General features: G+C 38.5%; 1 protein-coding gene across 1 annotated transcript in view; it reads right to left on the bottom strand.

The window, feature by feature from the left end:
• LOC121456855 (DNA topoisomerase 2-alpha) overlaps nucleotides 1-15,150 on the bottom strand; it is a 33,130-nt gene that overhangs the window by 3,204 nt on the left and 14,776 nt on the right. Inside the window, exons 13-31 of the mRNA XM_041665343.1 lie at nucleotides 14,876-15,001; nucleotides 14,450-14,560; nucleotides 14,215-14,320; nucleotides 14,011-14,120; nucleotides 13,695-13,787; nucleotides 12,690-12,804; nucleotides 12,464-12,585; nucleotides 11,865-12,013; nucleotides 9,448-9,679; nucleotides 8,953-9,087; nucleotides 8,649-8,849; nucleotides 7,818-8,013; nucleotides 5,447-5,538; nucleotides 5,096-5,248; nucleotides 4,893-4,976; nucleotides 3,120-3,302; nucleotides 2,175-2,271; nucleotides 1,148-1,300; nucleotides 93-216 (exon numbers count right to left, since the gene is read on the bottom strand). Coding sequence (XP_041521277.1) covers nucleotides 93-216; nucleotides 1,148-1,300; nucleotides 2,175-2,271; nucleotides 3,120-3,302; nucleotides 4,893-4,976; nucleotides 5,096-5,248; nucleotides 5,447-5,538; nucleotides 7,818-8,013; nucleotides 8,649-8,849; nucleotides 8,953-9,087; nucleotides 9,448-9,679; nucleotides 11,865-12,013; nucleotides 12,464-12,585; nucleotides 12,690-12,804; nucleotides 13,695-13,787; nucleotides 14,011-14,120; nucleotides 14,215-14,320; nucleotides 14,450-14,560; nucleotides 14,876-15,001 — 2,582 coding nt within the window. The remainder of the gene's footprint in view (nucleotides 1-92; nucleotides 217-1,147; nucleotides 1,301-2,174; nucleotides 2,272-3,119; nucleotides 3,303-4,892; nucleotides 4,977-5,095; nucleotides 5,249-5,446; nucleotides 5,539-7,817; nucleotides 8,014-8,648; nucleotides 8,850-8,952; nucleotides 9,088-9,447; nucleotides 9,680-11,864; nucleotides 12,014-12,463; nucleotides 12,586-12,689; nucleotides 12,805-13,694; nucleotides 13,788-14,010; nucleotides 14,121-14,214; nucleotides 14,321-14,449; nucleotides 14,561-14,875; nucleotides 15,002-15,150) is intronic.

Raw genomic sequence — 15,150 nt, 5'->3', positions numbered from 1 at the left:
TCAATTCTATATGTGGCAAACAAAGATCAATAAACACACCAGTGACTATTAAAATAGCTATGAATAAATTCTGTGTTAGATGAAATTCTTACTTTGGTGGAATTTTGGTCTTAGGTGGACTAGTATCTAATGGGAAAAAATCTTCATCTTCATCCTTTTCATCAAAACCTGAGAAATCTTCATCTGAATCCAAATCCTCTGTAAATTTGGCTTTTGCTGTTAGGAACCAAAAAGACATTTAAACATAGGCTGAATTGACATTTTACTTTTTAAATTTGTGTTTTTGTGTGTATATACTTGTGTGTTATCATAGCAATCATTTTCTTTTATGTGCATGAGTGTGCTTTGCCTGCATGTATGTTTGTATACTATGTGCATGCCCAATACCCATGGGTGCTAGAAGAGGGAGTCAGAACCCCTGGAACAGGAGTTACAGTCTGTAGTGAACTGCCATGTTGGGTGCTGGGAACTGAACCCAGGTCTTCTGGAAGAGCAGCAAGTGCTCCTAACCACTGCACCATCTCCCAAGTCCCTGACTTAACATTTTATGAATATATATAAATATATATATAAAGTTAAACTAAAGCATATAAAAGTCATCTATCTATCTATCTATCTATCTATCTATCTATCTATCTATATCATATAAAAGTTAACTTTTAACTTCTGGTTTCTAGAGACAGCGTTTCTCTGTGTGGCCCTGGCTATCCCAGAACTTGCTTCTGTAGACCAGGCTGGCTTAGAACTCACAGAGATCTGCCTGCCTCTGTCTTTCTTTCTTTCTTTCTTTTTTTTTTGGTTTTTCGAGACAGGGTTTCTCTGTGGTTTTGGAGCCTGTCCTGGAACTAGCTCTTGTAGGCCAGGCTGGTCTCGAACTCACAGAGATTCGCCTGCCTCTGCCTCCCGAGTGCTGGGATTAAAGGTGTGCGCCACCACTGCCCGACTCTGCCTCTGTCTTTCATGTGTTGGGATGAAAGCTGTGCACCACTGACCACCTAAGCTGCAGTTTATTATCCTAAAAGATACTTTGATTTTTCAAAATTTGATTTGCTGTTCTAACAGGCAGTAATCTTGAATTTAGTACCCTGAAGTTAATTGGCCATTCAAATCTTATAGCACAGCTAGCATGTTCTGTATTTTTCCTTACTTGTAGCTCTTCGTGGTTCTTTTTCTCGTGGAGGAACATCAAAATGACTTTCATTACTGCTCATATCTGATTCAGAATCGGACCAAGGGTTTCTCTTTTTTCCTTTTCTGATGGGCTTAAATGGCAATGTAGTTTGCTTCTTTGCCATGGTACCTACAAAGGAGATAGGGATTCATACTTTAAAAAAAAATTTTACATTACTGTATTTGTGCGTGTGCGTTTGGGCAAAGGTACTTGAGTGAAGGCTAGAGGACCACTTATGGGAGTTAGTTCTCTCCTTCTGCTATATGGGTCCTTGGGATCAAACTCAGGATGTCACTAGTGGTGGCAAGCTCCTGTACATGTTACACCATTTCACTGGCCCAGAAATTAACTATATTGATATACTCTGGTTTCTTCATCATTATTATCTACATAATGTAATGGCGCTGAGAGTACAACTGTGAGTAGAACAGACACATTTTCTATTCCTATATTGTACAGAGTTTGGCCATTTAATCCCATAAGTAAATGATGTTTTTATAGTAAATAATGCGATACAAATGTCTAAACATCAAAGTTCCCTAAGAAACAGACCTAGAGATATAGAATAGAGCTGATATCTCAGATCTGGAGGGTCACTAGGAGATAATTAATTCTTGTATAGTCACCTCTTGTTCTTTATGTCATCCGTGTTTGCTCACACAGATTGTAAGGGCAGACTAGGCCGTGATAATGCTTTTAATGCTTATGAATTTGCTCTCATATATCCCTTTTGTAGGCTGTTGAAGCCAAGGAAGAACAAGACAAACATGCAGGACTTCCTGGAAAGGGGAGGAGCTATTTAGATTCCAACCAAGGAATTCAAGTCACTAGCTATTCTACAAGAGTCTTTCTAAAACAAATCAAAGACAACATAAGGCTCAAATGTAAGTCACGTACAGCCTTCCTTTACAATACTTAATCCAGGCTACAAAAACATTGAATATCTATGCAGAATATATTAACACTTTGAGTTTATACCACCTTGCTCAACATGTTGTAATACCTGGCTCTTTCTTCTGCCTCTGCTTCTTCTCTAGTCTTTGTTTAAGGCCTCCTAGTTCCTGACCATCCTCAGTAGGCGTGCCCTCAACATTTTCACTCTAAAAAAACAGCAACATGTAAAAAACAAATCCCAGCAAGACAGAAACACTCAACTTCTGTCTAATTATTTGGAATAATAAAGTCAAATATTCACATATAGATAGACACAGACACAAATACAGTGAAAGAATATATTTTTCTTTGGGTTTTGTTTAAGAGATCTAGAATAGTAGAGGACAGTAGTGGCGCACGCCTTTAATATCAGCACGCGGGAGCAGAAACAGTCAGATCTCTGTGAGTTCAAGGCCAGCCTGGTCTACATAGTGAGCTCCAGGACAGCTAGAGCAATATATTGAGACTCTAACTGGAACAAAACAAAACAAATCTAAAATCGAAAGCTGGAGATATGACTCAGTGGTGAAGAGCACTGGCTACTCTTCTAGAGGACCAGGGTTCAATTTCCAGCACCCACATGGAGGGTAACAACCATTTTTAACTCCAGTTCCAGGGGATCCAAGGTCTTCTTCTGGTTTCTGTGGGTACTACACATGCATATGTGTAGACACAAATGTAGGCAAAACATCCATAGACATAAGATATTAAAGGAGATCCAAATAAAGGTGTAGTTATGATATTTTATACTTAAATATTTAAAACATCAGGTGCTTGAGAAAGGAAAGTGGATCAGAAACATGATACATTCCAAACAATAGGCTTAGAAATTTAGATATAACTTGCTCCACTTAAAAATTGTATTACACTTATTTATGGTCAGAGGTCAGTACTCTTCTCCCACCATGTGGACTGGATTTGGATTGTTCAGACTTGGGGGTCAAACATTTACCTGAGTCATCTCACTGGTTTTAATTTATTTCATTTTTAAAGAGAAATAAGCTTCAAGTATTACCTTAATTTTCTTCCTAATTTTCTTTTCTGCCTCTGCTTTCATCTCCATGGTCACTTGGGGAATAACTCTTTTTCCTCGAGGAGAAGGCAAGACTTCAGACGTTTGTGCTTTCTTCCCCTTCGCCTTCCCTCCCTTTCCAGGAAGTCCTACTTGTTCATCTTGTTTTTCCTTGTTTTCAACAACCTATAAAGGGAATTATGAGAACAAATTCGTAGGTGAAGAAAACATGATACCTAAAAAGCAACAGTTAAGAATTTGCTGTTTTTACAATTTAATGTAAATCTGTGATCAGCTTTAGTGAAGGCACAATGTGGCTGACTTTGGGAAGGCAGAGCAGGAGAACTAGGTGCCTATATCTAATTTCATCATTTAATCTTTCTGAAGACAAAGAGAAAACCGTGTTAAAGGACAAATGCTATGTGAGTGTGTATATATGCACACACACACATTTCTAATATTAAGAAACTAAGTATTGCTAAGGAGATTTATGTAACAAAGGACATTCTGAAATAGAGGGGCCACCTCTAAAAGTGATTTAACACTGGTTCTTTTCTGTAAAAATATTAATTTTAGTGTATTTCTTCCCATTATTTACTTTATGCTAACTAGTATTTAATAATGTTTCTCTCCTCCCTTTAAAAATATATTTTCATTACTGTATGTGTGAGCACATGCATGTCACAGCAAACATGTGGGAACCAGAGGATTACTTTGTGGAATCAGCTCTCTCCTTCCTCCTTATCTGACCTCTGGGGTTTGAACACAGGTTGCCATGTTTGGGCAGCAAGTGCTTCACCTGTTGAGCCATCTTGATTGCCCTCTCTGCTTTTGTTTTCATGTTGTGCAGGATGGCGTTCAAGTCCCCGTTTCTGAGGGTGACCTTCAACTCCTCATCTTCCTTACAAATGCTAGAATTACAGTCATGTGCACCACATTCTGCCTAATTTTTTCCCTTTATGTTACTATTTTTTTATGTGCTAAGCATGGAGGGCAAAAGTTTACACATGTATGGTAAATAGTCTACAATTGTATTCCTAGTACTTGGATTTTGACAGGGTCTTATTACATATATAATTCAGGCTGGTCTTGAACTCACTGGGTAACCCAGGCTGGCCTCAAATTTTGGTGTTCCTGACCTAGTCAGAGATTACAGGTTTAACATCTAAGTGGCAACCATACCCAGCCTTATTTTGGGATGTATTCGTTCTTCTATATTTCTTCTTTTATCAAATGTGAAGTTTCTTTTTTTGTTTTTTCAAGACAAGGTTTCTCTGTAGCTTTTGGTTTCTGTCCTGGAACTAGCTCTTGTAGACCAGGCTGGTCTCGAACTCACAGAGATCCGCCTGCTTCTGCCTCCTGAGTGCTGGGATTAAAGGCGTGCGCCACCACCACCTGGCTGAAGTTTCTTGATAAAAAAGGTATGCTACTCCAGGACAGGCTCCAAAACCACAGAGAAACCCTGTCTCGAAAAACCAAAAAAAAAAAAAAAAAAAAAAGGTATGCTACTTGAGCTGGACAGACGGTTCAGTGGTTAAGAGATCTCATTGCTCTTGCTGAGGATGAGTTCAGATCTTAGCACCCACACTGTAACTGTGGCTCCAGGGGACTGGCCCCTTTGGCCTTTGTGAGCACCTGCACTTACCCACACCCCTCAACACACAAACACATAAGAAAAATAAATACTTAAGAGTGAACATGCTGCTAGTTTGTAAGTATTACTATAAGTATTAATGTAAGTATAATTAATATAATATAAATTTTATAAACACATACCTCCAGTTCTTCAATAAAAACAGCCAGATCCTCCTTCCACAAATCTGATGGACTCTTTTTCTTTAATGTGTTAAGCTCTTGTTCCTTCATAAGATTACAAAAAATGGAGGTAGTAAATATGTACAAATAGTATTTTTATACACAACAGTTTTTCCCATCAAAACAATATTAACTGTTGACCATATCATTCTTCTACAACTGACCTTTTCATTTCTTTGTTTGCACAGCTCATCCTTCTTTTCCTTGGTTAGATACCAGAGGGGCATATCCAGAAGGTAGTTGAAAGTTGGTCCAGAGTCTGCTGTGGAGTCACTGTTTTCATTGTCACTTTCTTCATTTTCTTCTTCATCTGGAACCTAAAAGACAAATTAAAATGTAGAACATGAAATACAAACATATAGAGTCCTTGAATATTTTTTTACTTGTGACCTCTAGAAACGCAAGAAAAGAGATTTTACATTTTTTAATTAAAAAAATTTTCCCCCATTTTATCTTTGTGTATGGTGCTCTGCCTGCACGTGTGCCGTCCAATAGATAAACAGTAACGAAATTACCTTTTGCTGAGCTTCTTTCCAGGCTTTCACAGGATCAGAATCATATCCTCTCTGAATTAGAACTTTAATTAACTCTTTTTTAGGTTTATTTTCTATTGAGAAAAGAGGGAGAGATAGCTTTGAACAAGATTTTAAAAAAGGATAAAGTGTTTCTACATCAAGTCACAAGATTAAATTGGAAAATTTGAGCCAGGTGGTTGTGCACGCCTTTAATTCACACTCTGGAGACAAAGACAGGCAGTTGTGAGTTCAAGGCCTAATCTACAAGGGTTCCAGGAGAGCCAGGGATACATAGAGAAAGCCTGTCTTGAAAAACCAAAACCAAACAAACCCAAATCCACAAAACAGGAAATTCAGCTGTCTATGTTTTGCCTCAATTTCTGTGAAGCAGGACAAAGGTGAATTACCTGGGGATTCTTTAGATCATAGATGAGGCTGAAATCTATTTAACTGTCAAAGACCACAAAAGAATTATCCCTCCACCTCTGAAGAGTCTGTGACTCAATTATGTATTCTGGCTTTTATTGCAATGTTTCATTGATTTAAAGCTCTAGCAGTCTCCACAAAGCTTGATGCTCTTAATCACCACAGCACACGACCTCTTTCAATGTCTGCTGTATTCAGTTATGCTTTGAGGGACAGTCAAAGTCACTACCAATATAATTTTGGAGTACCACTCTTTCGTTAATTTAACTTGACATGAGTTATGTTGTTTTTTCCTCCCCCTTTTGAGCTAGGGTCTCTCCATGTAGCCCTGGAACTCCCTCTGTAGACCTGCCTGCCTCTGCCTCTTGAGTGCTGGGATTAAAAGTGTGTGCCACCACTGCCCAACCTAGGCTTTACTTATTTATAAAGATTTACTTATTTACTATGTATACAGTGCATGCCTGCCTGCAAGCCATAAGGGTACATCAGATCTCATTATAAATGGTTGAGAGCCACCATATGGTGGCTGGGAATTGAACTCAGGACCTGAGCCATCTCTCCAGCACCCTTCTAGCCTAGGTTTAAATATTCTGTGCAGGACAGAAGAGGGCATCAGATCTCTTGGGACTGGAGTTATGGATGGTAATGAACTACCATGTGGGTGCTGGGAACTGAACCTGGGTTCTCTGTAAGAGCGACTTAGCCATCTCTCCAACTTAGATTACACATTCAGACGCTCTATATTCACTCTGTAAGAAGATTGGGCTATTCCAAGCAGCCAAATAACCCCCCCCCCCTTTTCTTTTTTCCATTCTAGTCATGCCCAGTATTTTAGCCTTGCCTGAATCAATAGCATCTATCAAATAAGTTGGCTGATATGTTAAAGCTTTTTTTTAAAACAGATCCCTCTTTTTAATATTTATTTATTTATTTATTTATTTATTATGTATACAATATTCTGTCTATGTGTATGCCTACAGGCCAGAAGAGGGCACCAGACCCCATTATAGATGGTTGTGAGCCATCATGTGGTTGCTGGGAATTGAACTCAGAACCTTCGGAAGAGCAGGCAATGCTCTTAACCTCTGTGCCATCTCTCCAGCCCCATGCTAAAGCTTTTAAGTAGGTATGAAAACAAACATTATTAAGCTAAACACTTTTGTATACTATGAGAAAATTAGTCTTATCACCAGTAACTGGTGCTATTATATTTTGGGACTTCCTATAACTTTTTAATATTGCTGGCTTTCATCAGGTGGTAATGGTGCGTGCTGTTACACAGAGAAACCCTGCCTTAAGAAAATATTGCTGGCTTTCTTAGTTGGTTATGCTAGAGTTGAGCTACATCTTCTAAGCTCTATTCTTATACCTAATTTAGTCAAGACTCCTTTCTTTCTTTAAACCCTGCTAATTGCTTATAAAACTTTCAATATAACAAAATGTAAAACAAACGTCCCTAAGATTTGACTCTTTTTCAGTCTTCTTTTCTTTAAAAGGCATTTATAACCTTCTTCATTTTAAGATCAGACCAGTATCTCTTCTTGTGATCAATTAGTAAAACAAGGTCTTTTTCTCAGACAAGGTCCCATGTATGGGCTGGTTTAAAATCCACCATGTAGCCTTGAGCCTCCTGCTCCCTGTCCCTAGTGCAGTTGCTGTGGTCAGACCTAGGACCCCGTGGATGTCAGGAAGGCATTCTACCACTCTGAGATACACCCCAGTCCCACACAAGGTCTTTTAATGCTCTAGTCTTCCTATCTAAACATTCAGTCTTGATTTCTTTAGATGATCAGTCTAGGGTGTGGGGGTGAGGCTAATACAGAGTACATGCTTAGCAAGTACAAGGCTCTGAATATGAGCCCCAGAACCACTAAAACTCTACAAACAATAAACGATCTAGGAAAAGCTACCCCACACTGTAAATATTTAGTAGACATTTACATACCAATGATTATTTTGCCGTCTATTTTCTCTAGTATAAAACGAGCTTGATTATTCAGTTTAGCAGATTCTGCACCAAGCATTCCTAGAAGCCATTCTTTTCTTAATCCATAATATTTAAGCCTGAGCTCAAAGAAGTCCTTTAGAATATCCACCACAGTATCATACTTCTTTAAGCAACCTACATGGTCAAAAAGCACCTGGAAAAGAAGAAAAGATTCAATAAATTGGGTAACTTTTATAAAAGTTACCTGACATACCTTTAAAAAAGGTATTTATTTAACTTTATTTTATATGCATTGGTGTGAAGGTGTCAGATCCCCTGGGACTGGACTCTCAAATAGCTGAGAGCTGCCATATGGGTGCTGGGAATTGAACCCGGGGCCTCTGGAAGAGCAATCAGTGCTCCTAACAGCTGAGCCATCTCTCCAGCCCCCCGATATACCTTTTAAAAACCAATTATTAATTAAAAAAAACATTTTACATAAATGGATGTTTGCTTGCATGTTTGTATTACAACATGTGCTTGAAGCACTATCCCATGGAGGCCAGAAGGGGACCCTGAATCGCTCAGAACTGAGTTACATAGTTGTGAACTGCTATGTAGTTGCTGAGAACTGAACCCAGGTCCAATGAAGAAACACTAATTTCTCTTAAGTCCTGAGCCATTTTTCCAGCCTTTCTTTCTGAGACAGGGTCTGACTATACAAGCCTAAGATAGCTCTGGAATTCATTGTGATCCTTCTATCTCTGGAATGCGAGGATTATCAGAGAGGACCAACATACCTAAAAATACTAGATTTGAAAGATGTATCTTTTACAAAATAAGACATACCATTGAGTTGCAAGTGAGGCTAGTCTGCAGTTTGAAGACTTTGTGTAGTCCCACTCTCTCTGCCTCTGCCAATTTCTCTTCAGTCATCTTTATGACGAACTTCACAGTGGTGTCTGTATGGTATTCCCTATAATCTGTTATAAGAGGGGGTGTCTTCTCAGTGCCATTCAACATGGGTTCTAGAACTTGTTCTTTGTAAGTCTAAAAACCAAAAACAAAACACAGGAGCCCCTTGTTGAATAGTCAATACCAACTATTGTTGGCTTCTTTCACTTGAAAAACCAAGAAATCAACAGTTACTTACCTGGGTCCATGTTCTGATGGGAAGCTCTGAGATTTCAATGGTTGTGGAATTCAGAATTGCTACTTCTCCACTAATCACATACTGATTTGAAGCCAGTTCTTCAATAGTACCTTTGAAATTCTTGTAACTTGGGAGCTAAATTAACAAGAAAAAAGGTTTCTAAATGGTAAATCACAAATAAGTTCAAACAAATCCAAAGTACAAAATAAATCTTTTTTAAAAAATATTTATTTATTTATTATTATGTATACAATATTCTGACTGTGTGTATGTCTGCAGGCAAGAAGAGGACACCAGACCTCATTACAGATGGTTGTGAGCCACCATGTGGTTGCCGGGAATTGAACTCAGGACCTTTGGAAGAGCAGGCAGTGCTCTAAACCACTGAGCCATCTCCAGCCCCTAAAATAAATATTGTACCTGTATAATCTTTACTGTAGAATTTACTCAACTATGCCTGAGGAAAAACAAAAGTTCCTAACCCAGAACACTTACCATGGGCAGAGGCTCTTCTCCATCCAACAGTCGTCTGATATTATTTACGACTTCACGGACATCAAAATTGGGGATTTTGCAGGACCACCCGGTACCAATTCCTTCGGCGCCATTTATCAGCACCATAGGTATAATAGGAATGTACCATTCAGGCTCAACACGTTGGTTGTCATCATATAAAAACTTCAATGTGTGATCATCTTTCAGTGGAAATAACAACCGAGTCAAAGGGCTAAAGAAAGCAAAGAATATCATTAGTAAAATGGCCTTGACACTTCTTACATTCAGTTGGGCATGGTGGCACAAAGCGGAGATAGCAGGCAGGACTATGTGAGTTCCAGGCCCATCAAGGAGCATAGTGAGACCTTGCTCCAAACCCAAACAAAAGTCTGTCAAGCTCATGATTTAGTACAGGTAGATAGATAATGAACAGGTATTCAGTAGGGCAGAATTCTAAAAAAGGAAAATTATTAAAATGATTACTTGGGGCACAAAGAAATGAGTGCTGTAGCAACACATCTATAATCCTGGTACTTAGGGATGCAGTGAGAGGAGATTTTGTGTGAGGCTTATTTTGGATATATATGAAGACTGCTTCAAAGAATCCAAATCAAAACCAAACCAAATAAAAAGAGTGTTGGACTGTGCTGACAGCTCAAACTATATGCTAGCACAAGGACCTGAGTTTTAAACCTAGAATAACCCAAGTAAAAATAATGAGTGCCCAGCAGATGAAGACAGGTGGACTCCTGGGGAGAGGTGTTGCCTTAAAAACAAGAAACGGGGTGGATGCCACCCAAGTTCACCCATACATGCATATATATGCACAAAAGAATGCTGAAGTGGGTAGGGTGTTAGAAAACAGCAACAGAAAGTGTTAAGATGCAAGGCATTAGGCATATGCCTCTGGAAAGCTAACACAGAGGATTACTTCAGGTCAGGAGCTAGTTCAACCTGGATAACATATTTTAAAAAGACTTGCTGAGTATAGTTTATAGTTATTTCCAGCACTCAAGAGGCAAAGGCAGGTGGATCTCTATGAGTTGAGTTCAAGGCCAGCCTGGTCTACATAGTTAGTTCCAGAATAAGATGGTCTCAAAAAATATAAACAAACAAATAAAAGAACTATTGCTTTTTTTATTATCTTTTATGAGTAGGTATATATGTATGTGTATGCACTCGTGTAAAAGTCAGAGGACAAATTCAAGTGCCATTCCTCAGGAGCCATCTACAAGTTTGTTTTTTTTGAGACAGCATCTCTCACTAATTTGAAGCTCCACAGGTCTAGGCTGGCTGACTAGCAAATCCCCAGGAAGGAATCCAGTGTTGGGATTACAAACATTTGCCATTACGTCCCCTTTTAATAAAAATAATTTTATGTGTACAGTTGTTTTATTTGCATGTACGTTTGTGCACCGTGTGTGGCTCAAGGAGGCCAGTAGAGACACTGGATCCCTCAGAATTGTAGTTACAGACATTCGTGAGTCAACATGTGGATGCTGGAAATGGAACATCTTCTTGGAAGAGCAGCAAGTGCTCTTAACTCCTGTGCTACCTCTTCAGTCCCTACCCCCCACCAGACCACTACCCGGCCAGACTTTCCCTGAGTAAGCCCGGATGTCCTGGAATAGGGAGTTCGGTCTCCCAAGTGCTGGGATTAAAGGCGTGTGCCACTACTGTCCAGCTCTGACATTTTCTTAAAATTTTGAGTTCTGGCCGGGCGGTGGTGGCGCACGCCTTTAATCCCAGCACTCGGGAGGCAGAGGCAGGCGGATCTCTGTGAGTTCGAGACCAGCCTGGTCTACAGAGCTAGTTCCAGGACAGGCTCCAAAGCCACAGAGAAACCCTGTCTCGAAAAACCAAAAAAAAAAAAAAATTTTGAGTTCTGGATTGAACTCAGATCTACATTTGTATAGCAGGCACTTTACTGACGAAGCTAATCTCAGTCCAGGACTTGGTTTTGGAGGAAGTGTGTGTGTATATACTTTTTTGGATTGGGAGTGGCTTTTCTGAGACAGAGGCTCACTCTGTAAATTGAGATTGGCAGCAAACTCAAGATGTTCTTCCTTTTGCCTCCAGAGTACAGGCTTGCACCACCATGCCCAGCTGGAATTGATTAGGATACTAATTAGTAAGAGGGCAGTCAGACATAATTTATTTGCTCATTTGAGAAAGGAGTGTAGTTAGTAGGTCTTAGGTAGGAGAGTATTTAGGGTGGGAAAGAGGGTAAGAACACAGAACCAAGAAAGTGAACAGAGAATCAGAATAGTTGTCCAAATATTTCCAGGACAATGATTAATAACTGCTCAGTGTTGTTGCAAAAGTGGCTGGAAACTGACTATAACATTGAATGTTTAATACTTTGGTTTCATATTGCTTCAAAACTGGCAATGTCAAGTCACGAAAAGCAAACTCACCTAAGCATAGTAAAGATGTATCGAGGACTAGCCGAATCCTTGCCACCATGCAGCCTGGTACCAAACTGACCAATGGGTTGCAAGAGGTTCAAATTATTACTGCCCACAAAATTCTGAGCCAAATTGATAATGGTCATCATCAGTGACATCTGTGGAGGGAAAAGACAAATCATTAATCTAACCCAAAAATGAAAATAAATGTGTGCCTGTGTGTTCACTATCACAACTAAGTCACACAATAATCCTCTCAGTTTTAAGATTTAAATATTTATAATGATGTTTTCAAGAGAAATAGATGGCAGAAATGGTGTCCAAACATAAGACATCTAGGTGTCTAAATTTTGTTATCATACAGTAATACTAAATCTTACTGAAAAATTTATGAATATAACTTTACAGACAAGTATTCCTAATAGGAATGTTATTTCTAGAAATAGAACTATTAGTCAAAAGGTCAATCATATTTAGTTTTGAAATATTTAACAAATCGTTCTATCATGGATATAACAGTTTACACTTACATGAAATATGTTTAGAGAGTAACTTTCAATTATTTCTGCATTAAGGCATTCTAGAAGTGTTAAAGATTGTGGGTTTACCTCACCATGGTGATAAGAGGACATTTCTGCCACTGACCCAGCTAACTGGGCAACCTTCACTTCTCGCTTGTCATTCCGTTTGAAACAAGTAAATAAAACCTTTCTCTGCCCTGGTTTCAAACCTTTAAAATGAAAGGACAAGCAATCATTAGCATTTTTAATTTAGCAATTTCTAAGCACAAATCACCATTTTACGTTAAAAACAGACAAAAGCATTGGTGCTTACCATCTACCATAGATGGAATAGATCTTTCATTATCAGAATTTGAGAACAGGATAAGTTCCTTGTTTATGAAGTCATTATAGGTCAGGTAAGTGGTGGTTTGTCCATACAAATAATCCTAAGGGGTCCAAGACAGTATTAGATGATCTGGTTGAAAATAAAGTACTAGACTTAACAATGCCTAATACAAAAATATAAACAATTAGATATCATTTGTCTGATAATTCTTCAGTCCTTGAAAAAAACGATAGGTGAGCCAGGCAGTGGAGGCGCATGCCTTTAATCCTAGCACTTGGGAATGTGAGACAGGCAGATCTTTGAGTTCAAGGCCAGCCTGGTCTATAGAGCAAGTTCCAGGACAGGCAAGCCACACACAGAAACCATGTCTTGAAAAATAAACAACCAAAAAGGAAAAGCAATAGGTATATGAGGCTGCTGTTTAAATAACTTTGCAGTGTATAAAATATTAAACTTTCTTTTTGTTGGGGGAGGGGAGTAGTACAGAGAATTAAACTCCAGGCTTTCTATACACCAAGCAAACACTCAATCTCAGCTGTTGCTCCAGTCCTTAAAATTTATTTTTTTTTGGAGACTCATTGTGCAGCCCAGCCTAGCTGCTTGTCATTCACTTCATACTACAAAGGCACATACTTACAGATGACTGATTGCATACTAACTGTTTACAGCAGCATCAGCATAAACATTTGAGAAATGCCTTGTCACATAACTTTAAGACTATATTGTTGGGTGGTAGTGGTGCAAGCTTCTAATCCCAGCACTAAGGAGAACCTATGAGTTCCAGGACTATACAGAGAAACCCTGTCTTGAATAGCCCCCCCAAAATACCATTAAGAATTTTTTCAGTGCTTTCATACATAGCCTTATAGGACCACTATAGTATACTATAGTTATTACATCAAACTTTTAATTAAAAATACTATTTAATAATTTCAATTTGGTATAGCATCAATTCTAAAGTTATTTAGTGGGACAGATTAAAATTCTTACCTCAGGAAGACCAAGTAATTTCCGCTGTCGCCTGTCTTCCATGAAATGAGTTAACCATTCCTTTCGATCATCGACCTGTTTCTTACTAAAGGCCTATGGATTAGAAGGTGGAAAAATGTCCCTGGTGCTTATTGGTTCCAAATATCTTTTCCATACAAACAAACATCAAAAGTCCTGGTTTTTCAAATACCTGGTTCTTTCAGAAACATTTTATTTCATAAAACACTCTTCGATGGAAACTTAACAGGTGTAATCGACCAGCCTAGCAGTGACTTCTGAAAGCAGAATGTACATGTACAGCATGACTCAAACTCACCAGGCTGATTGCAGCATCATCTTCAGGCCCAGAGTATTTGAATTGAATACGATGTCTTTTCATATCTGCAAAATATTCCTTAGCTTCCTTTGACGTGCTGGTCCCCAAACCTATAGAAGTAAACAAAACAGGTAAGGTACCCCCATTTAGCCTCATACAACATATAACAAAACCGAGAATTTGTAGGCAGGCTTTATCACAAACCTTTGTAATATTTGACTTTCCATTTCTTATGATTTGGAGTAGAACTCTTCCATTCTTCAAACTCAGGAAGACTATAGAATGCCAATTCTTGCTTGTTTTTAGACACCTATGGTAAAAAACACATCGCTATGGCTTTACACATTGTAGACTCTCTATATAACACATCCAGAATTACAGTTCCATCAGTGCTGAACATGGGCCTTAAGAGTCTTGATACATCCCAGAACGTGTATACCTTTACAATAGGAGTAATAAATTCCTCTAGAAAACGATGTCGCAGAAGAGAGGGCCAGTTGTGATGGATAAAATTGATCAGTAAGCCTTTGATATGGGAACCATCTTGGTCCTGTAAATATTTGAAAAGCCAAAGAGCAAAGAACTGTTTAGAAATAAAATTATGACTGATTTGGCAATTTATCAAAAATTCTTCTGTGCAAGTTTAAAAAAGCCTATTCAAAGTAAACTTACTTCTCTTGTACATGTAATTTATTATGTCAGCACATCTGCTCAGATGTCCATTAGAGATAATGAGTCAGCTCTTTTTATGACAGTAAAGTAATATAACATAGGACCTGCTTAGTGAGGTACAGTGCTATGTGCTTGCAGGTGGACAGCTGAGCCCACACATTTGACATCAGTTTAAAAATCTAAAATAGCTGACCTGATCTGTCATAATCATTATCTTCCCATAACGAAGAGTTTTCAATGAATCTTCATCTTCATAGTTTTTCTTGTACTGAAGACCCACAATCTTGATGATATTGTTAATTTCAGCATTTTCCATAATCTGAAACACATTGGAAAAGAATAAAGAGATATAATTATGTATGTTGCCTCAGCATTTAGAATTATTACTTACACTTTGAAAAATCAGGCCCGTTATGATAAAACTTCAAAGTATCTAAACTCCCATTTCTCATTCTCTCTTTCTGTGTG

This window comes from Microtus oregoni, unplaced genomic scaffold, assembly GCF_018167655.1.
Source record: "Microtus oregoni isolate MIOR12 unplaced genomic scaffold, Mior012 000015F_ref0000493, whole genome shotgun sequence".
Classification (NCBI taxonomy): domain Eukaryota; kingdom Metazoa; phylum Chordata; class Mammalia; order Rodentia; family Cricetidae; genus Microtus; species Microtus oregoni.
This window is presented reverse-complemented; position numbering and strand designations above follow the sequence as displayed.